The sequence below is a fragment of the Letharia lupina genome (genome assembly GCF_014066315.1).
Source record: "Letharia lupina isolate WasteWater1 chromosome Unknown contig_13, whole genome shotgun sequence".
Lineage (NCBI taxonomy): Eukaryota > Fungi > Ascomycota > Lecanoromycetes > Lecanorales > Parmeliaceae > Letharia > Letharia lupina.
In genome coordinates, this window is record NW_023502982.1 from 983,218 (window position 1) to 1,008,002 (window position 24,785).

The 24,785-nt window shown below is 23.0% G+C and overlaps 2 protein-coding genes across 2 annotated transcripts; both read right to left on the bottom strand.

Moving 5' to 3' along the window:
• Positions 1 to 191: 191 nt before the first annotated feature.
• On the bottom strand, positions 192 to 1,909 carry HO133_001716 (uncharacterized protein; the record flags this gene model as incomplete). Its single annotated transcript, XM_037292644.1, has 2 exons — positions 192 to 1,621; positions 1,672 to 1,909. The coding sequence occupies 2 exons, from the start codon at positions 1,907 to 1,909 to the stop codon at positions 192 to 194; spliced, it is 1,668 nt and encodes a 555-aa protein (XP_037151183.1).
• Positions 1,910 to 23,065: 21,156 nt separating this feature from the next.
• Positions 23,066 to 24,245, bottom strand: HO133_001717 (uncharacterized protein; the record flags this gene model as incomplete). The annotated part of the gene is made up of 4 exons (XM_037292645.1): positions 23,066 to 23,370; positions 23,510 to 23,848; positions 24,004 to 24,138; positions 24,200 to 24,245. 4 exons carry the CDS (start codon positions 24,243 to 24,245, stop codon positions 23,066 to 23,068), a joined length of 825 nt encoding a protein of 274 aa, XP_037151184.1.
• Positions 24,246 to 24,785: the final 540 nt, after the last annotated feature.

The window sequence follows — 24,785 nt, forward strand, 5'->3', positions numbered from 1 at the left end:
TTGCGGCTCATTGACTCGGACATGTCAAATGCTGTCCAGTGTAGTCTTGGCAAAAGCAAGTATCAGATTGTGGCATGATCGGTAGCGCCGAAAAGCGCAGAATCGTATGTTATTAGTGATGTCTCGTCCTATTCGAGATATGAGACGCTTAACTGCGCGTGGCAACCAACACTGAGCCTGTCCTTCAAACACTATATCTTTCCTCCCTCGATGCTGATGATATTGATATCAAAATCCTCGTCAATCGCCGCTTGCCTTCCCACAAGGCAATTCATTCGGTACAGCACCTCTCCAGTGGGAAAATGTTCCCTGTGCTCTACCAGATGGTTCATGAAAGTCTGGATTCCACCGAACATTGGCGTGCCCCTACCCTCAGCGCAGCAGAAAATGCATCCAAAGGTGGCTTTTGTGGGGTCTGAGCAGGCCTCCTTGACCTGGATATGACTCTTGAACATAAACTCCCAGCGAAATTGTATTCCTTGCACAAGCTTGAAGACTCGCATATCAAATCCACTTTTTTTCTTGTCAATTGGTATCAAGCGGCCTTCAAACTTGCATTGTTTGCATTGGTAGTATTTGGCTGCGTTATACATGCCTCCAGGTCGCACTCTCTCTTCCAAGGCTCTTTTTCTATCGCCGATTTGCTGTCTCCAAGCGCCTTTGCAAAAGCCGGCGTACTTGTTCATTTCGCTTGGCAGCAGATCTTTCGGGTTGATTGAACAGATCGACTTATTAGATGAGAGGGTTTCAACAGTGGCCGCGGAAGCACGACGCTGGGAATCGAAAGATTTGATGGAGCCAGAAAATCTGTGCGATGGAGCATGACGCACTGTGTCGAAGGATAGGATAGAGTCGGTAGGCTTTTGTGAAAGAGCTGGGCTTGTAGCCTGATAGTCTTGCCATGAATTGAAGGCTGGGTGGTCAGGCTCGTATATTGAGCTTACTGCTGTGCTTATGGAATTGGTTCTAGACCTGATCGAAGCGTTGCTAGACAGTCCATTATTTGCATCTTCTATTGCCACAGCCAGGTATTCGTCAACGAGAGGGTTTTCTGGAGGACTGACTACAGGCTCGACTTTCGTCCTCTTGCCGATGCCGAACAATCCTGTTGTGGTGACCGTAGTAGCCATTGGCTTGTATTGAGCAGCATCCCTTCTGTCGGTGCTCGTCCGTTCTCTGGACCCTCGCGCTGAATCTGAGCGTGGGGAGTATTGAGAGGCATTGGGTGTGCTTGGAGGCGTGATTGGTCTAATGGAAGGTGATAAGGACATCTTTCGAACATGGAGAATATTGCCGTTAGCGCTAGAGGTGTTCGGAGAGGAAGAGACGGTGATGGAACTGGTGTTCTGCCGCGACGGCTGGGCCGCGTTTTGTGGAGGAGAAGAGAGCCGACCAATTTTACTGAGGGGATTCAAAGGTAAGGTCTCAATTGGACCCAAGGAGATGGTACGCTGTTGAAGCTGCATAAGGACTAGAATGGCTCGATCTTGGCTCGAGTCGCAGATGTCCTGGAGGGCGATGAAGTCGACGAATGTGTCTTGCTCCCATTGCGCTTTTAGATTTGCAAAGACCTGTCCCTGGTGGTGAGTGATGATGTCTTGCAGGGCATCCCTGGCTAACTCTGCATGACATTCAGCGATTGTCCTTAATGTTTGTGATATATGAACGTACGATCGCCTTGTGCGAAGGCGTCACCACAACGTTTATAGGTGCGTTCATACTGATTCCTCACGGCGCTTTCCCCACGGTTCAGCGATGATTCCAGCTCTTGGGCTGTTGCGTCGATCGATGCATCTTGAAATGTATTGCGAGATCTTTTTTTAGCTATGATTTGTTGAACGAGCTCGGCGCCATCATGGTAGACGGAAGAGAGAGAAGCGACACATGCAGAGACAGAGTCTTGCGACATAGCGAGGAGATTATTGGTCGGCGCAAATGCAGATCGTCCCGCGCGCGATTGAGGAAGGGATTGGCGAAACAAAACCAGGCACGCGACCGTAAATGAGCAGACAGCTCTCAACGCAGGAACAGGATCACAAGAGGAGGATCGATCTTCATTGTTCACAGAGGAAGGGCAGGTCCCGCTGATGAAAGTCGAAAGATCGAGCTAAGGGTCTGGACTGAATCCCCAAGTGAAAGGACTCTCGGTCCAACTACCGAAGTAATTGTATATGGAGAGGATATCCATCTCTCTATACTTGCGAAACGGCAATTCTATATCCTGACGCCTACATCTCTATTACGCTTTGCAAAAGGCAAGTGGCCAGTGTTTCAGATGAGGAAGTGTCACCAATTATCAATGACTTGAGACTGTGCTATAGCTAAAACCTTCGTCTCTGTGAAGCTAACTATTCTGCCCACTCTGCCGCCTGGAGAACTGAGGCTGATCGTAGCAGAATACATCGTTGCGGGGTCCTTATAACTGACTCTAATCACTCAACGCAAGCCTATGAGATACTCCCCGCTACCTGGCACGCGGGTTCCAGAATTCGTCGCACACCCTAGCGCCTGATTTGGACTAGGGTGTGCGACGAATTCTGGGACCCGCGTGCCTGGTAATGCACGGTCTTAAATCCGACACATCCGGGGGTGAGTTTTGGGGGGATACCATCCCGAAAACTCACCCCCACCCCGGGCTTACCCACGCCCCGTTACGCGGCGTAGGGCTCACAGAATTCAAGTAGATTTTATACAACGTTATCAAGACAACTGCGATTTACAAGATTCTTGAAGCTCTAGAAACCTTGTTTTACATTCTATCATTTGATTTTTCAAGGTTTTTATATTACTGTTGTGAAAGGATGAATTACTGAAGTGGATTTTAGATCGTGCATTATCAGATATCAGGCACTTTCGGATATATACGAGTACATTTTACAATTCATCCATAGAAGTAAAACTTTTTCCCCTTAGACCGACGATCTCGTATAATCATACTTTCATACTAAAGAAATTAGATTATATCGAGTATCGCGTCGCATATATATATCGCGCGACACAGTCGCGATATAGTTAAGTTATAATAAATTTATTTTATTATTAATAAGTATTATAAAAAAATAGAATATCTATATAAAATAAAAGAGAATTCTATTAAAATAAATTAAATAATATTATTAATAATTAACTTTATCTTTTATATTAATAAAAATTTAGAATATAATATAGAGAAAAGAGTTATTAGAGTTACCCGCGTAGCGCGAAAAAAATAAATCTTTTTTATCTATTAAAGAAATTCGCTTTTTACGCTTTAAGTAGAAAATAAAAATTATTCTATTAAGATTAGTTACTTAGATCTAAAAAAAAACTATTCTTATTTAATAAATTTAGATATAAAAATATATAAAGAATCTTCTTAATTATAGATCGACGGTTTTAAGACTTATAGATTTTTTAAGATTTTTTTTAAAAAATATATTTAGAAAAATTATAATTTAGATTAAATATTGCGATAAAGATAAATATTCTTTTTCTCTATTATAAATTTTTTTTAAAGATTTTTCGACTTAATAGATCGTCTCTAATAATATTTAAAAAGAGTTATTCTAGAAAAATATTATTATTATAGATATTTACGATAAAATAGAATATTAAAATTTTTATTATAATACTCTACGCTTAATTTAAGTTTAATAATAATTTCTAAAGTATAAATAATTCTTTATAAATAATCTAATAAGATATTTATACTATTAGAGACGATCTATTAAATCGAAAGACTTATAAAAAAAAATTATAAATTATAATAATTACGTATTATTCTATTTTATTTTTATAATTATTATTAAAGTAAGTTAAATAATATTATAAATAATAAAAAGTATAAGTAATATTCGCAGTTCTCTTTATTATAGAAGTATATTTATTCTTTATATATTTAAACGCCTTCTAAAAATTCTATAAAGAATACTCTTATTACGTCTTCTTCGTATTCTCCTTATTAATCTTCTTATATTTTCTTCGAATTTTAAAGAGTAACTTCTTATAGTAGAGTTGACGATAAGATATAATTCTTATATTATTATCTATTTTCTTTCCCTTATTTAAAATATTAAAAGTATTTTAAAAATCTTTAAATTCTTTAAACTCTTAAAATTTATAGATAATAGTTTATTTAAATAAGAAGAGTTAGTATAAGCTCGATTTTTTTATAAAAAAAATAATAATACTTAATTAAAACGAACCTTTTATTCTTTTTACGATTTTTTAAAAATATATTAAATAATTAATAAATTTTTATAATATAGTTAACGTTAATAGCGTATAAAAATAGCGTATTTATTTAAAAAGAGATACTAGAAAACTTTTTAATTCTTAATTAACTCTTTAATATTTATATACGATATTATCGAAGAATTCTTAAGTATATTATTTATATAATAAGATATAATAAGATTATTAAAGATTAAATATAAAAGTTTTAATTTTAATATATTTATTATCTATTTCTAAATCTTTTAGAATTATAGAGTATCGAGATTATTATATTAAATGTTACTATAAATATTACGTAATATAATCTTAAAAAGATAAGTAAATTCTAATATATTCTAAAGAATATAATATATCTTAATTTAATAAGAAATATTATTAATATATATAAGTCTAGATATTAATATCTTAAAGCTTATAATCTAAAAATTATAAATAATATATAAAATTAAATCTATTAATTATAATAAGATTTCGATATTTTTAAAATTTTAAAAAAAGTTATATAATAAAATAATAAAGAGAGAAAAAGTATAAGAAGATTAAATTAATCTACGAAGAGATTAATAATATTCATTAAAAAAGAAATTATAGAAAATAATTATAAATTAAACGAGTACTTTTTATTTTCCTTCGCTTTTTTCGCAATATCTCTCTCTTACTATCTCGATATATATTTATACTTAATTATAATATAATAATACGCTTATTAATTTAATATATTTTTTTTATCTAAAAATCGAAGATCTTAAGATATATAATACTTCTAATTTCTCGAAGATTTTTAATTTATTTATATATATAACGTAGTATAACGAAAGTTTACTTTATTAGATTATTAGTTTTTAACTTCTCGCGATATAATAAATATAAGATTATAAAAAAATTATAAAGAAAATAAAAGAGTATAAAAAAAACGAAAAGAGAAAAAATATAGAGTTTAATTTTTTTTAAATAATAATTAAGAAAATTTAAATTAAAAATAACTTATACTTAATATATTTATTATTCTTTTTTTTATTTATTATTAAATATTTATAATATTAAAACTTATAATTTTAAGTCTCTTTAATACTAAAAAAGTCGAATTTAATATAGAAATTAATAGACTTTCTACGAAATTTATAAATTAAGATTTTAAAAAAGATCTTAATAATATATATACTATTATTATTATCTTCGACTTTTTCGAAATTTAAAAAACTATAATAGAGACTTTATAAGGCGCTCTAATAAAAAATACTTAAAGAGATTATAAAGAGTTAATATTCTCTTAATAAAATTATATTTAAGATTTTTTACTAATATAAAATTCGTAATTAATAAAAGCTTTTTAAGGTCTTCGCGAAAAGAGAATTTAAAATAAAATTAGTTAAGCTAATTATTCTCTCGAAAAAAACGCTAAAATATATTATCTTTTAAATTTATTTAATCTATAATATCTTAAATTCTATATTAAAATTTACGATATTAAGAAATATTAAAAATAAAATATATTTTATATAAAAAAAATACGGGCTGCGTATAGTAATTACTACGCTAATAATCTTTAACTAGAAAATATAATATTTTAATAAGAAAGAGATAGAATATAAAGTAGAAATCTATCGCTATTTTATACTATTTTATAATTTATAAAAGCTCTTTAACGACGAAAGATAGATTATAATTTTTTAAGATAAAATCTCTTTTATTCTTTTTTTATAAATAGTTTTTCTATATCTATATTTTTATTAAAATAATTTATTAATTTATAAAAGATTTAAGCTAATTATATTTAATAGAGTATAAAATCGATAAATATCTCGATTTTAGAGCGATTTAAGAACTTTAATTATTATTTTTTAAAAGATCTTATCTTATAAGCTATTATAAAAAATTATTAAAATTATTAATTTTAGACTAATTATCGTTAAAGATTAATAATATAATATATATATAAGATTACGTTTTTATATTTACTTCGTTTCGATAAAGTAATATATATTTAATATTATTATATTAGAATTTTAGATATTTATAGAGATTTTATAAAATTAACTCTTTTATTTCGAAAAACGTATTAAACTAAAAATACGTATTTATTAAAATTATTTATTAATATTTCAATTTTAATAACTAATTTTTTTTCTAGAGATTAAGCTATTTATTCTTTATATTAATAGTAATTATTTATATTTAAACGCTATTTATCTTTTATTATATTAAATTCATATTTTCGATATTAAAGAAAAATTTATTTTTTAAGTATTTAATATCTATAATTAGCTATTAAACGTAAATAAATCTATTATAAATACTCGTTTTTATTAAAAGAACTTTTTTTAATTTATTAATAACGTATTCTTTTTAAATCTCTAGTATTATAATAGAGAATTTAAAGAATAATCTATTAAATATTAAAATAAATTCTTTATTTTACGATATATATTCTTTTCGTAGAAGAAGTATATAGTATTTATCTTATTAATATTATTAGAGTATTTAAAAATTATATAATTAAAGAGAGTGAAATTTAACTTATAATAACTTCACAATTATTTATTATTTATAAAGTTAAAATAATAATTTAATAAATACGCGAGAGAATTTTATAAATTTTAACGCTTAGATAGAGATATTATATAGAGTATATAGTTATATATATAATTATATATAAGAGATTCTATTTTACAGAAATAATAGAATTTTTATTCGTTTTTAAAGAATAAAATATAATCGAGAAAGATCTTAATTATTACGAAATATCTTAATCTTTATTAAACTTTTTAAAAAATAATATAATAATAATTTAACTTAATAATTAATAATAACTATATTACTTTTATTAAATAATAATTATTAAAAAATTATTATTATTAAAAGATAGTCATTAATAAAAAATTATTATTATTAAAAAATTATTATTAAATAATTATTATTATTAAAAAATTACTATTAATAAAAAATTATTATTATTAAAAGATAATTATTATTAAAAGATTATTATTATTAAAAGATAATAATAATTATTATTAATAAAAGATTATTATTATTAAAAGATAATTATTATTAAAAAATAATAATTAATATATATAATAAAATAAAATAAAATTAAGTTTAAAAATTTCAAATTTATATATATAATTAATTATAAATTTAAAATTATTATATTTTTTAATTAAATCGATTAAATTAGCTCGCTAACTTTTTTAAACTCTCTTATTAAAAATTTATATATAAAAATTTTATATTTTAAAATATTTAATTTATAATATATATAATTATTTTATATTTTTTAATATTATAAAAATTATAAAGTTTAATTTATTATTAATAAAGTAAAATAATATTTAAATATAATTATATAAAACGCGTTTAAAATTAAATAATTTTTTTATTTATTTATATTATTATTATTTTTTTATTTTTTTATTTTTTTATTAATTTTATTAATTCTATTAATATAAATATAATTATTTTTAATATCTCTTATAAAAATATTATTAAATATTTTAAATATATATATCTTTTTTATTTATTTTTTAAAATCTTTATTAATACTTTTAAATCATTTTTTAATAAATTTATTATTATTAATAATTAAAATTATAAAAAAGCTTAATAATTATTTATTACTATTTATAAATATATTAAAAACTTAAAAAGAGTTTAAAAATTATTTAATTAAAATTATTTATTTTATTAATTTAATAATTTATTTAATTAGATAATTTAGATTATTAACTAATTATTTAATTAATTATTTAATTAATTACTTAATTAGTTATTTAACTAATTACTTAATTTAATATTTTATATAAAAAAAAAATTATAAAAAATATTATTAAATATTTTAAATATATATATCTTTTTTATTTATTTTTTAAAATCTTTATTAATACTTTTAAATTATTTTTTAATAAATTTATTATTATTAATAATTAAAATTATAAAAAAGCTTAATAATTATTTATTACTATTTATAAATATATTAAAAACTTAAAAAGAGTTTAAAAATTATTTAATTAAAATTGTTTATTTTATTAATTTAATAATTTATTTAATTAGATAATTTAGATTATTAATTAATTATTTAATTAATTATTTAATTAATTATTTAATTAATTACTTAATTAGTTATTTAACTAATTACTTAATTTAATATTTTATATAAAAATTTTTTTTATAATAAATGATTATAAAAAATATTATAAAGAATATTATAAAGAATATTATAAAGAAATTAAATAATAATAAAATTATTATTATTAAGAATATAATTTAATTTTTTAAGATTTTATATTATATACTCTTTATAATTCTATATTAATATATATAATAAAATAAAATAAAATAAAATAATAAAATCTTAAATTTATATATATAGTTAATTATAAATTTAAAATTATTATACTCTTTAATTAAATTAATTAAATTAATCTATTAACTCTTTTAAATTTTTTTATTAAAAATTTATATATAAAAGTTTTATATTTTAAAATAATTAGCTTTTTATAAATATTATTATTTTATAATTTTATAAATTATAAAATTTAATTTATATTTTTTAATAATATAAAAATTTTAAAATTTAATCTATTATTAATAAATTAAATAAATATTTAAATATTATAATTATATTAAATATATTTAAATAATAATTCTTTTATTTATTTATATAATTATTATTTTTTTATTACTCTATTAATTCTATTAATTCTATTAAAATAAATATAATTATTTTTAATATTTCTTATAAAAATATTATTAAATATTTTAAATATATATTTTTTTTATTCGCCTTTTAAAATCTCTATTATCATCTTTAAATTATTTTTTAATAAATTTATTATTATTAATAATTAAGATTATAAGCGAGTTTAATAATTATTTATTACTATTTATAAATATATTAAAAAACTTTTAAAAAAAATTTAAAAAAATTTATAATTATTATTTTTCTTTATATATTATTTAATTAATTATTTAATAAATAAAAAATATTATTATAACTTAATCTATTATTTTTATTATTAATATATATAATAAAATAAAATAGAATTAAGTTTAAAAATCTTAAATTTATATATATAGCTAATTATTCATTTAGAATTATTATATTTTTTAATTAAATCGACTAAATTATTATAAATAAATAAATTAATTATTAGAGATACTATATAAGAAGCATATATATACTTCTGAAAAGGAGTTTCATAAAGAAGCGAAAGGTATTTCTTAGTTCTAATTATAATTAAATAATTAAATAAGTCTTAACTATAAACGTTCTCGAAGAAAGAAAAAAAAAGTGATATATTAAGTTACGCTAGTAAGAAGTTACACTAATAAGATTTCTCACGCTATATCGAGAATATAACAATTACCCTCCCTCATAAAAAGCTATATTATCCTTAGGCTTTTTCTTATCTTATAAAGATTTAGACATAAAGTATATAAGAGAAATCTTATAAAGTTTTAGACATAAAGATATAGAAAAAAGATATACGGGTTCTAAAAAAAGATATATACTTTTTTTAAAAGATATAAAAGTATCGCGATAAGACCTAGCCGGATCTAAGATCCTTTCTTTTATTCTTCAAACTCTATAAAAGACTTTTTATCGTTATCGAGTATAAAAAGTGCTAGATCTAAAATAGAGAAAGAAAAATATATACTTTTCTTAAGAGATATAAAAGCATCGCGATAAGTTTAACGTAAAGATATCTCGATAAGATCCGCGTTTCTCATCTCGTAAAGATTTAGACGTAAAGATATATAATCTTTTTCTTCAATTAAGCGCTTTCTTTAATTAAAGAATTAAAAACGAAAAATTCTTTCTTCTACTCTTCGAACTCTGCGAAAGACTTTTTATCGTCATTATAAACGAATATCAAGATTATTAAATCTAGATATTTCTCAGCGAAGGTCTCTTACGCTTTATTTAAGATATCGAGAATCTTATTTAATAATAGCTTATTAATACTCTAATATTCCTTAATACTCTTAATATCGATCTTTCTATCTTTAACTTACTTATAATCTTAATCTAGAAAAGATAAAAGTTTTATAGCGCCTTTAATAAGTTTTATTATACTTTTATACTATACTAAAAGTAAAGTAATTATTTCATAAATCCTTTCTATCGTCGTTAAAAGTGCTATTAGCTTTTCTTATATTCTTAAAAGAGTATTCTTTAATAAATTAATCTCCTTCTTTATATATACGTAATTATTATAAATATCTACTTCTTTAACTTTTAACTCTAAATTCGAATCCTTAAAGACAAATAGCTAATAAATTAATTCCTTCTTAATTATTATCTTATTACTTAAGTTCTTAAATTTCGACTTATTAAAGTCTAGCTTCTCGATAATCTTTCTTAAGAATTTAACTTTAATTATAATATTTCTCGTTATAGATCTAGTCTTATAAATAATCTCATTCTTCTTAAATTATTTCATATTAGCGTTTAACAATAATATTATTTATTTCTTAATCTTTAATAAGATATTTTTAGACTTTTTTAAGAAATCTACCTTCTTTATAGCGGCTTTCTTTATCTTCTCGAAGTTATATTTAAAATTCTAAATAAAATAAAGATAATTTTAATAGAGATTATAATTATTATACTTCGCGGCGTTAATATAAATACTAATATCTCGAGAGTAATCGCGTTCTTTCTCTTTATCTCTATATAACTATTAAATCTCGAATATAACCTTATAATATCACTTAGTTTTATTATCGTCTTTTATATTTATCTTTACTAATTAACCTTTTATAATATAATTCTAATATAGATATTTACTCGCGAATATCTAAGACTAATATTAATATCGCTAAAATTTAATAAAGCTTCGTATTTTCACTATCTTAGCGATCTAAATATCCGAAAGATTTATATAGTAAAAAGAAGTATTAATATCTTTAGTTACTTTCTTAATAGAAATAGTCTTATCTTAATAATAGCCTTTATTCTTAAATAAACCCTTCGTTTAATATAAGATTAACTTAAATCTCGAGATAAGAGATATCCTTAAGTAATAAGCTACGAAATCGAGAAAGTTATTTAAATTTTCGTAATAAAGATTCGATAAATATATGAAAAAATCTCGCTATAAATAGAGATAATAAGGATCCTAATTATAAAGCGTATTCATTTAAGGATTTCTAAGTTTATAAAAGTAATTTAGATGAATTTAGAAAGAATAATTAAGGATATACTATAGTAGACTTTTATAATCTTACTATTTCGAGAGTAAATCTTCTTTTATTTTAAGTCGAATATAATCGATTATTTTATCGAGATCTATAAGACTCGATTAAAAGAATTTAAATTATTTAGAAATATATTTAATTTAATCTTAGAGAATTAGCATTAAGATCTTAAAATTCGCTATTTCTACTTTTTCAAATCTCGAATAAAATTATTAGCGCTTTACTTTTTTAGCGATAACTTTTAAATCGTTAAAATTATAAAAAGTCTTTTCTTAAAAAGTAAAGTTATATTCGATTATAAAGTATTAGAAGAAAATATAATAAGATAAAGAAAAGAAATAAGAAGCTAATTAAGTTACTTCACTTCACGATTACAAATTACGAAGTCTTTCAAAATTTCTAAGATTTCCGAGATTCTCGAGATTTTCGAATTCGAGCTTCTATATAATAATATATTAGAAAATATAAGTTAATAAAGTAAATTATATTTATAATTTAGCGATTTAATAAAGTCTAAGAACTATACTTTATTTAATATCTAGCTTAATAATATATTAGCAACATAAAAAATAATTTTTACGCTATAAGCTTACGTAGAATTCTAAGATTTCCTCTTTCGATACTTCCTTTGCGAGCGTTTCTTATACTTTAAATCATAATCGTAGATTAAATCCTTTATATTCTCCAAATCTTCCATCTTATATTATATATTATAAACCTTTTCTTAATCTTTTTATTTCACCAGATACTCTATAATATCCTTCTTATCTTTACTTTCTCGACCCGAAGATCAACTAATATATCGATCTATTAATCTCTAAATCTTATAATAATCCTTAATTACTAGCTTCTTATAATCGAATATAGAAATTTATTCTTTCTTATAAGATCGATAATAAAGATCTTTCTTCTTAAGCGTAGACTTAAGTATTATAATTAAAATAATAAAATAAATCTTTTAAATAGCTAGAAGATTAAGTCTATAGATTAAGTTTTCGACTCGCTTAAGAATAGTAAAAAGTCTAGCTCTTTAATTCGAAAATTTCGTATTCTTAAGTCTAGAAAGACGATATTCTTTATAAAGCTTAACGAAAGCTTTATCCCCTTTCTTTATAACTAAAACTTTATACTTTAAGTTATATCTAAATTTCGCATTAATTACCGCGAAAGTTAAAATATCTAAAGCTTTCTATTAATATCGAGTATAGTTATTTATAATATCTATTTAATCTTTAACTAAGATATTCGTTATATTAGATCTATCGTTAAGTTTTATATTATAAATAATCTTATTAAAAGCCTTTCTCGTTAATATATTTATAGAGTTATTAAGACTATTCTTTAGATATATAAAGAATTTATTCTAAGAATTATCGAGAATATAAGAAATATAAAATCTTAAAGTAATCTCTATCGTCTAATTAATTCGCTTAAATTAATTATTAATTTATAAGTAATAAGTAATAGAGATAAGAAGCTTTATTCTTAAGGTTTTAAAAATAGCTTTCTAAAGGTTTAATAGAAACTTTAGATCTCTATTTAAAATAATAGCTTTAGAAATTCTCTAATTAGCGAGAGTAAGAAGTAAGACTTTCACCCATTCGATAATATTTTATATATCTTTTCTTAATATAGATATATTTCTTTTAAAAAACTTATTAGTAATAATTATTATTATATTAAATCTATTTTCTAAAAATAATAATACTAGAATAAAATCGATAGTAATTATATAAAAAATTAAAGAAGAAATTATAATAAGTTTAAAACTTCTATATAAAGCGTATCTTATAATTTAATTTAACTAATACTTCGAACAATAAATAATATAGCGCTTTAAGCGTTAAATTAAATATCTTATATAATAGGTCTCTACGATTCTCTTATATAATCTATAGAAATTAATATAGCTATAATTATTATAAGTAAACTTAAAAATCTTCTACTCCGCCTTCTTTAAAATATAAAACTATTTTTACTTATTAAACTTATCTTAATAGTAGATAATTTTATCTTAAAGTAGAAATTATATATTCGAGAGTTTAACGCATTTTATAGATTCTTATTTCTTGAGAAACTATACCTTTCGAGTAATAAGAGTATCAAGAATCTTTAACTATTTCTTATTCTCTTAATAATTAAATATAAATTTAATACGAAATTTCTTAGATATTTTTATAAGTATTAAGTTATATACGAGAACCTTATTAAGAGTTTCTAGATTTTAAACGTCGAATTTTTCTTTCTACTTACGAAGCAATCTAAATAAAATATCGAGGATTATATTTTACTTATTAAGTCTCTATCGAATATTTAGATTAAATTAAGAGATATATTATAAAGTATATATAAGTTATAAATTTATTTAATTAGAGGATAAAGAAGAAAGTGTAATCTAACGAGTAATATCGATAATAGTAGAGTAATTAGTAAAAATAATAACCTTCTTTTCTATTCTTTAATTTAGTATATAAAGAATTTTCTTTAAAATTCAAATTAAGATAATTACTTTTAATTTCGTTAACTAGTAATATAACTCTACGGCGTTTAAAAGCTTAAATAGAAATATAATAAATTAGATATTTATCTTAAAGAAAGAACTTTCTTAAAAATCGTTTATTATATAATATATTATAACTTCGAAATTATACTTCTTAGATTTATCGAGATTAATATAAAGTTGATAATTAATATTATAATAATATAGATAAGTTTTTATAATTAATACTTATTATAGAATATAAAAAGCTTTTACTTCTTTTTTAATAAAAGTAATCTTTATAGTCTTTAAGAAATTTCTATAAAGATAATTATTTAAAGCTAAAGATCGCTTTAAGAATTTTATCTTTAAGTATTATAATAGCTTAGAAATCTAAATAAAATATTTAACGTTTCTTTATAACCAGTTCGCTATTTTTATATAGATTTCGAGTATCTCTAAAATAACGAAGAACTATATTTCCTTAATCGCTATAATTCTTTTCTTAATAATAATAAAATTAAATCTATTTACCTTCTATTCTAAAAGTGTAACTAACGAATATTCAAGATAGAATTTCTTAAACTTAAAAGTAATTTTAAATTTCGCGAAGAGACGAAAGATCATTCTTAAATACTTAAAATAATCTTCTATATTTTTAAAAAAGATAATAATATCGTCTATATAGTATCTAATAAAGTAATAATATAAATAAAGAAAGTTATTTATTTTCCTCTAAATATAAGATATTAAATTTTTAAAACTTATTACTATTATATTAAAGTACTCTAATTCTTAATAAGATATTATAATAAATTATTATCGATAATCTTTTTTTATTAAAAAAAAATAAAATTATTTATTATAATTAATTATACTAATAAAAATATATTCTTAAACTATTATAATTATATTATTCTATAGAGAAAGAGAATAATTATTAAAAATTATAATCTTATTAAGACCTCTAATATTAATAATAATTCTTTTCTTTCGCTTAGATATTTTCTTAGACTTAATATAGACTATCTTATAAATTATAAAAATAAGAAAAAGCGAAAAAAGTCGACTTTTTAGACTAGCTTATTTTATCTTATCTATATATCTTATTAAACTTTTCATTAATAAGCTTATAACCTTTTAAAATTAGAGAATAAATTTTATTCTTTAACTTCGTTAAAAAAGATTATTAGTTCGTAGTAATTAATATCTATAGTTACTTCGCTTTAAAAAGATTAATAGTATTATTAGAGTCTTTCTAGATATAAAAGTTTTCTTCTAAAATACTCCGTATTATATTAATATATTTCTATTTTCTATAGATAGTAATTTTATTAAATAATCGCATTTCTAAAGCGAGATCTATAGTTATCTTTTCGATAGCTAATTTTAATATAATAAGATTAATAAATTTCTCGAGTATAGATCTCTTATCTTCGAATATCTTAATTATTAAAGAGTAATTCTCTACTTAAATCGAGTAATCTTCTTTAGCTTTATACTTAATTACGAAGTTAATTCTATAATAATAAGATATTATAAGTAAAATAACGTTATTATTTCAAATAGAAATAAAATTAAAATTTACGTCTATAAGATATATATAAATTCTATTTATCTCTAATTCGAAAAGAAAGTCTTAATTAGAAAGTAAGTTCTTATCTTATAAAGATATAGTAATAGATCTAGTAGATTTTAAAGAAATAACTTAATATTATTTCGATCTTATAATTTATCGAATTTTTATATTATCTCTAATAGTAGCTTATATCGATATAGCGATATTTCTATATTTAATAAGAATTACTTTCTTCTATAGAAGATTAATTATTACTCCTTCTAGATCGAGTATATTTATCTCTATTAAGAGATTTACTTTAAGATTATTCACGATATATATATCTTAAATAAACTTAATTATAATAGACTTTTCTTCCGAAGTTTTATCTTTTATAAAAAAAGAAAGAATAATTTATTTATTAATAAAATATTAATTTAAGCTAATTCCACGTAAGATAATTAAAACTATATACTTCTTAGTAGAGAAAGAAAGCACTAATCTCTTTAAGAAAACTCGATCCCCTATACTTATTAAATATTCGATATTCAAATATTCTAATTTCGATAAAGCTTTTAAAGAAAGATTAAATAGCCTAATAAGATAATACTATAATCAAAAGATCATTCCATTATTCGGATTCGCGAGTACTACGAACTCGATTAACTTAAGTTTCTTAGAAATAAACGCCTTTTCTAATAGTATTTTCTTAAAGATTTATATTAACTTCTTTAGTAATAAGTCAAGCATAAAATTCTTCTTTCTAGAAATCTTCTTAGTATTCTTTAAAGAAATTATTTAATAATAAGATTTCTTCTTAAAATAAACATATAACTAATTATTAGACGAAAACTTCTTTTAATATTTTCGATAAATTAGTAAATCTCTTATTTTACTTATAGTAATATAATAAGTAATTAAAACGAACTCGACGTTAACTTCCTCATTCTTATAATCAAATTTCTTATCTTTTAAAGCCTTATTCTTATACGTATTATAAAAATAATTATTATTACTTATATAATATACCGAAAAATCCTATAAATATATAGAATTATAGTCTCTATAATAGCTCTTAAAAATAAAGCTCTTATTTCTAAGATTATAAAAGTATATCTCCTATAAAGGTTAAGATATAGATATTTCTATAAATTCTTAACTATTATATTCTTAATTATTACTATATTATCTAACTAGATAAAATAAACATTTATTATAATTCTAATAGTTTATTTAATTTAAATACTATAACTAATTTAACTAGGCGTTTTCGACTATAATTATAAATAGCTATTTAAAAGCTAATAAAGCGTTTCTTAAAGCTTAATTTCTCGAAATCGTAATTAGAGCCTAAATTTAAGTCTAAACCTAGAGTAAAGCCTATAGAAATTGCTATTCGAATAACTATATATAAGAAAATACTTAATCACCTTAATTCTACTAATAAAGCGTATAAACTTAAAAAGTATAAGAAAGATATATAGAGAAATTCGACTATTACTAATATTTATAATTTAAGTATAACGATCTTAGCTAATAAGAATAAGTATTATACATCTATAAATCTATTATAAAAGAGCGAGAAGAAAGAAATAATCGCTTCTAAGCTTTCTAAAACCCATCTTATTATTCTCTAAATAAAGATTAATCTTTATTAAATCGTTATTCACGATCTTAATCCCAATCTCTCTCTTAATCTCAATCTTAAACTTTCTTTTATATATTTTTATACTATAATTTCTTTTACTAATTAAAACGATATTATAGCTTCTTTCTATTATTAAGCTTCTTTATAAATTTATAAAGCGTAATTTAAGAAGTTAAAGAAGATATAATAACTTATAACTCGACTTTTAAATAATTTTACGTCTAAATAGCTTAAGCGTACTTTTTAAAGATTTCTATTTATATAATATACTTAAAGACGCTCTATATATAGCTTATAAGATTATATTTATTATTAGTATTATTAAAAGTATAAACTTATCTTATAAATTAATCTAGGGCTAAGAATATAGATATCTTAAAACGATCTTATAGTCGAGTAAGTATTCTTTTTAATTCTATTTAAAATTATATTATCGCGTTTTTTTTATCTTAAAATAGAGTATTTAGCTATTAAAATAAGATAGCTTCTTAAAAATAAATTAAAAGATTTATATATATAATATCCTCTTCTTTAATTACGATATAATCTTCTATACGTTAATAGAAAGAATATACTTCTTAATATATGATTTCTTTACTACTAAAAATAATATTATTAATATTATATAATTCTTTAAAATTTAAATAAAAAAATCCTAGATTGAAGATATAAATATTATTATTAGATCCCTTCGAAGTAACTTATCTAGAAGATTCTAAAAGACTTTATAAACTTATTAAACTTATAATATTAAATATAAATTATAAATTCCTTATAATTACTTATATAGCTTATAGTATAGTCTATTATATTATTAAATTTACTTCTATAAACGAAGGCGATATTTATTAAAGACTTTCTTAATCTTATAGAAGCTAGTTTTTACTAGAATTAAATTTTAAAATAATATTTTTTAAATTAAAAGCTTCTAGCTAATTAAAAGCTAATCTATTAAATTTATTATTAGAAAATCCTATACTTATAAAGTTTTAATATTCTTTATTACTATTTCTCGATATCTTATTAAATATAGCTTAACCTAATAAAAAGAGAATCTTATTTATTAAATCCGTAGCTATATAGAGATTCTAGGAATTTAATATACTTAGTTTTTTTAAAGTAAGATTTACTTCTAATATAAAATTCGAAAGTAATAAAAAGAAAGATAAAAACTAAGATTAATAAAGAGATCGAGTTTTTCGCGTAAATATTATAGATAATAATAAGAAAAGACTAATAAATCTTCTTTCTTTATCTTTATCGAGCTTAAAAAAAAAATTCTATTATTAAAGCGAGAAGATCGAGTTATCTTAAAAAAAGGAGAAGATAATAACTCTAAAAAGACATCTATATAACCTCTTAAGTCGAGACTTAAATTCTCGAAAATAGAGATATTCTTAAATTTAAGACGAGTTATTCTAATTTACTAGATAAGAAAATAATTAATATTTATATAATAACGAACTTCTTATATAAAGGTGGTAACTGCTCTTATTAGAGTACTTATAAATTCAAAACCGTGATTTTAGAAAAGAGGGTAGATAAGAGGTTTCTTCGATCGAGTAATCTTCGAAGAAGAGATCAAATTAACACTCTAAGATCGATCTCGTTAAATATATAAATCTTAATTATATAGAATATCGATAGATAGATTATAAATCTATATAATCAATTTAATAATCTAATAATAGTTCTCGTTAAGAACCTACTTATAAAGTTTAGGATTTTTTATTAAAAAAGCTTAAAATTAAAAGGCGAGTAAAATCGTTAAGTCTAATAGAATAGATTTTCTAACTTCGTTAATTATAAATAATCGTACTCTATTATAAAAAGATATAGAGAGAAAATAAAAAGAAAGATTTATTAAGAAGAAAGGGAAGTATTAAGGATAAGAGATAAGTTTTCTTTAAGAGAAGAAAAGTTACTTAAAAAGGTGAGAGGAATTAAATAGCTCTCATAGCGATCCTTTCTTTTAAAAAAAGATCCTTTCTTCAAGAAAGTAATAGAAGAAAAAACTTCTTAATATAAGAATAATATCTCTAATACGGAAAATAATAAGAATAATATTTAAAGAATATAGGAAAGTCTATATTGCTATTAATTATTAGAAATACTATATAAGAAGCATATATATACTTCTAAAAAGAAGTTTCACGAAGAAGCGAAAGATATTTCTTAATTTTAATTATAATTAAATAATTAATTAAGTCTCAGCTATAAACGTTCTCGAAGAAAGGAAAGAAAGCGACATGCCAAGTTACGCTAGTAAGGTTTCTCACGCTATATCGAGAATGTAACATTAATATTTATAATTATTAAAAAAATATCGCTTATTAAAGTTTCGAATAGCTTTAATTAAAAAATAGATATATATTATTTAATTTTAGAATAATTTTTTATTTTCTATTAAAATTTTAAGATTTTTTTTTTAAATTATAGAATAAAATATAGACTTTTAGATAAAAAAAGAATTTCTAAATTTAATTTTATAGTTATTAAAGCGTAAGAAATTTAAATATCGCTTATTAAAGTTCGCTCGATAGCCGAATAGCTCTAATTAGATATATATTATTTAATTTTAAAATAACTTTTTTATTTTCTATTAAAATTTTAAGATTTTTTTTTTAAATTATAAAATAAAATATAAACTTTTAGAAAAAAAAAGAATTATTAAATTTAATACTATAATTATTAAAGTATAAGAAATTTAAATATTATTTATTAAAGTTCGCTTATTAAAAATTATTTATCTACTTACTTAATAATTCTAATTAAAAAAATAATTATAAATTTAATTTATAAATCTTTACTTATTATTAATAAAAGATTACTATTAATAAAAGATAATAATAATTACTATTAATAAAAGATTATTATTATTAAAAGATTACTATTATTAAAAAATTATTATTATTAAAAAATTATTATTATTAAAAAATTATTATTATTAAAAAATTATTATTATTAAAAGATTACTATTATTAAAAGATTATTATTATTAAAAAATTATTATTATTAAAAGATTACTATTATTAAAAGATTACTATTATTAAAAAATTATTATTATTAAAAGATAATAATAATTACTATTAATAAAAAATTATTATTATTAAAAAATTACTATTATTAAAAGATTATTATTATTAAAAGATTATTATTATTAAAAAATTATTATTAATAAAAGATTATTATTAATAAAAGATAATAATAATTATTATTAATAAGAGATTATTATTATTAAAAGATTACTATTATTAAAAGATTACTATTATTAAAAGATTATTATTATTAAAAAATTATTATTATTAAAAGATTATTATTATTAAAAGATTACTATTATTAAAAGATTATTATTATTAAAAGATAATTATTATTAAAAGATAATTATTATTAAATGATAATTATTAATAAAAGATTATTATTATTAAATAATTATTATTATTAAAAGATAATTATAATTAAAAGATAATTATTATTAAAAGATTACTATTATTAAAAAATTATTAATATTATTAAATTTATATTTAAATTATTATTAAATTTATATTTAAATTATTATTATTATTATTATTATTATTATTATTATTATTATTATTAAAAGATTACTATTATTAAAAAACTATTATTATTATTATTATTATTATTATTATTATTATTATTATTATTATTATTATTATTATTATTATTATTATTATTATTATTATTATTATTATTATTATTATTATTATTATTATTATTATTATTATTATTATTATTATTATTATTATTATTAATAAAGAGAATAAATCTTAAAAGAATAGTTCGATATTATTAAACTATGTAACTACTTACTCGATTTTATTAAATATCTATACTATATTATTACTCTTTATATCTTTTTTCTTCGACTTATTAAACTTATTTATAATTACTATTTAAATATAATATTAGAAAGATCCTTTAAAAAAAATAAAGAATTTCTTACTTTCTTTCGCTTTTATAATCTTATAAACTATATCTATATATAATTATAAATTCGCTATTTTCTAAAAAGTTTATATTAAAAATATAGATTAAAAAAATAATTTTAATAAAATAGAAGAATATATATCGCTAAAGAATATTTCGAAAGTATATATTATAGTAATATGATATTAACTAAATATTATAGAATTTAAGTCTTTATCCTTTAAAAATATCGTAATATTAGAAAATAATCTTATAAAAATTAAATAAATATATATATTTTTTTTTAAATTAGAATATAAGAATTATTAGCGCGTAATTAGAGTTAAAGTTCTAATATTACTTATTAAATTAATTATTAAAAATAAATAATTAGAAAATAGCTTTAGAAAAAAAGAAGAAATCTTTATCTTATACTTATATCTATATAATAATAAATTAAGATTATTTAAATTAATTAAAAGTTTATCTCTAATTAGATATAACTATTATTTATTAATTATAAAAAATATTAATAATTATTCGAAATTTATAAAGAAATATATCTTATATTCTTTATTATATATATAATACTTTAAATTATACTCGATCTTTCGAAAAAACTTCGCCTTAAGAATTATTTAGAAAAAATAAATAAAAAAGAAAAGATTACGATAATATTATAGCTTCTCCTTCTCACTTAGATTCTTACTTATAAATTTTAAATTATTATTTTAACGATCTTAATATCTAATATAACGACACTTTCTTTAAAAAAAATATAATATTAGATTTTTTATTTAAAAAAATAGAATAAATAATTAGAAAAAAGAGAATCTCACTTATATATCTTTTTAAACTCTTTATCTTAGCGCTTAATTTATTATTCTTAGCTACTATTAGTAATCGAGAGCGCTATATATATATAATAAGACGAGTAAAGGCCTATAAATTAAATTCATAATTTTTTTTTTGATTAGGGCTATCGAGTAAATAGGTAAGCGATAGAGCGATCTTTAATAAGCGATATTTGAATTCCTTACACTTTAATAATTATAAGACTAAATTTAAGAACTCTTATTTATCTAAAAGCCCACATTTCGTTCTATAATTTAAAAAAAAAAAATCTCAAAATTTGAATAGAAAACAAAAAAGTTATTCTAAAATCAAATAATGTGTACCTGTTTTTTGATCAGGGCTGTCCGGCTGTCGAGCGAACTTTGGTGAGCGATATTTGAATTCCTTACGCTTTAATGATTATAAGACTAAATTTATAATTCTTTCTTTATCTAAAAGCCCACATTTCGTTCTATAATTTAAAAAAAAAATCTCAAAATTTTAATAGAAAACAAAAAAGTTATTCTAAAATCAAATAATGTGTACCTGTTTTTTGATTAGGACTGTCCGGCTACTTTGGTGAGCGATATTTTTTTGATGGTTGCGGACGCTAATTTATTTACCCGCGATGACTCAGCTGGTCTAACCAAAGAGCGTAGTGACCCTGAATTTATGATTGGCTGCACATACAAATTCAAGGTTTTCAAGCTCAGCCCTACCTTATTCTTTTATATATACTGATATTTTAATAGATATATAGAATAATAGAGATAATTTAATATAGATATAGATATAAATATATAGAATAATAAAAATATTATAATAAGAACGAAGAAATAAGCGATATAAGTAAGTTCTTATTTAGAGTTATACGCTAATTACGCTAACTATATTAAGTTCGTATACCGACGATCCTCGCTTAAACCGTCGGCCTCTGGGGAGAAGTGTGTGGCCATTGCCGCCAAATTGGAAATTCTTGGTCGTTGGTAATGGACTGCTAGAGCAAATTTCCACAAGTGCAATGGCTGTTTGACCTTTCACATCTTGGCCGGGCTCGCGTGGATAAGTGCTAGGTCTCTTCGCTCTCAGTTCAGCTTTTTACAAAGACTTTGATATAGCATTGGTAACGACCACGTCACATCAGACGCTATCAAGAGAATCTACCCATCCAAGTTGGTAGAAACGTGCCTACAGGCAATGACTATGTTCAACAGCACTTTCCTTTCCTGTTTATGGCAAGACTTTGAGCGCCGTCATTTGCCTCTTCGCCAGTTGCGATGCCCAGCCAACTTTGGCGCTTGTTGCTCAGTTTGAAGCTACCTTGGACATCCGAAAGGCCTTCAAAATAGCCACCTTGACCCCTTTTCTGACCCGGCGTGTTGTTGCGTTCGTCTCGCAACTGTTCCTGCTCCTTCTTGTTCTTCTGTTCCACAAGCTTTCTCGTGATAACACGGAACACCTCTTCAATACCTTCACCATTTGATGCACTGATCTCATGGCAACAGTCCCAGCCTTTCACGTTGTCGGAGTCAGTATTTCTTCTTTGAGATGGAGAGGGAGTCACAAGACAGGGTCGTGAGTACTCTCGGAGCATGTCCCGGAAATCAAACCGGGGTACGAATTAGAGGGATGTTGCTCCGAAGTGACGTACCAATTTCTTGGCCCCAGAAACCGCTGCTGCGAGCGCTTCCAGGGAAGGTAGGGGTTGAGACCTTTTGCGGATAGAGGTTCTCTGCAACATATGCTATACATCTTTCGAATGGAATCTGTCTTAGACTGGGCTCTTGCGCGACCACATCGCTTTTCGTTCCTACGACGTGTATGACGATATCATTCCCAAGATTCTCCCTCATCTCCGTCAACCAGCGTCCCATCTCTTCGAAGCTGCTTTCATCTATGATACTGTAGACAAGGAGTACTGCACTTGCTCCTCTGTAGTACAGTTTTGTGATGGATCTGAATCTCTCTTGACCTGCTGTGTCCCATAGCTCTACGCAGATTCAGGAGTCAGCATTGTTTATTCGAGATCGGAAATGGAGTTGCAAGACAGGTCCCGGGAGTAGAAAGGCCTTCTTGCTCCCGAAACATGTCCTGCGACTCAACTTCAATACCAAATAGGAAGGATCAGCTCTGAAATGTACGTACGGAGGCGTACCGTAGTTCCGGTGTCAACATCAACCACCCTCTTAGTGAGGAAAGACGCCCCGATAGTTGATGTGACGCTGGATGGGCTAAAAGATCCTTTGATATATCGGTCTAATAAGCTTGACTTACCGACACCTACGCGCGATCAGCTAGCTACCTGAGCAGAAAATGCCATGTTTGTTGTGTGGTAACGAACCTTGCGCACCTAGGACGCAAATTTTAGCCTCGAGGCTATTGGACATTATTTATCATCCATGATGAATTTTGCGTTGGCTCTATGGCTGTTTTAGTCGACAAAAGAATCTATCTTGTCGACGTCTTCTGATGGCGGTGATTGGAAACTCGCGCCCACTCCTTCCGGATTTAACGATCTTCCGTCAGCCCTAGCCGCAATTCTCATCTGGCAGACTGGCACGCGGGGTCAAAAAAGCCTGCACACGCCAAGAAATCCCCTTATTTTACTCTTTGAAATCATTCTAGGTATTTATATTGTCTTTACAAAATATGTTTTGCGGCGAGACTTATTATTTCTGATGTGATCTTTAACATATGAAGCGGAAGCCTTTTGTTATGACCACTCGTTGACAAGTTGTGGTAGATTTGCAGATTTTGGGGTGTGCAGGCTTTATTGGTGACTGGCTGCCTTTTCCCCTGCCCATCTTCTCCAAGCGAACATGATTCAGCTTTGTGAGAATTCAAAGGAGTATCTAATCACGCAACGAAAGTCTGACTTGTTCGCATCCACTATTATTGCAAGAGGTCAGATAGAGTAAGATTAGAGT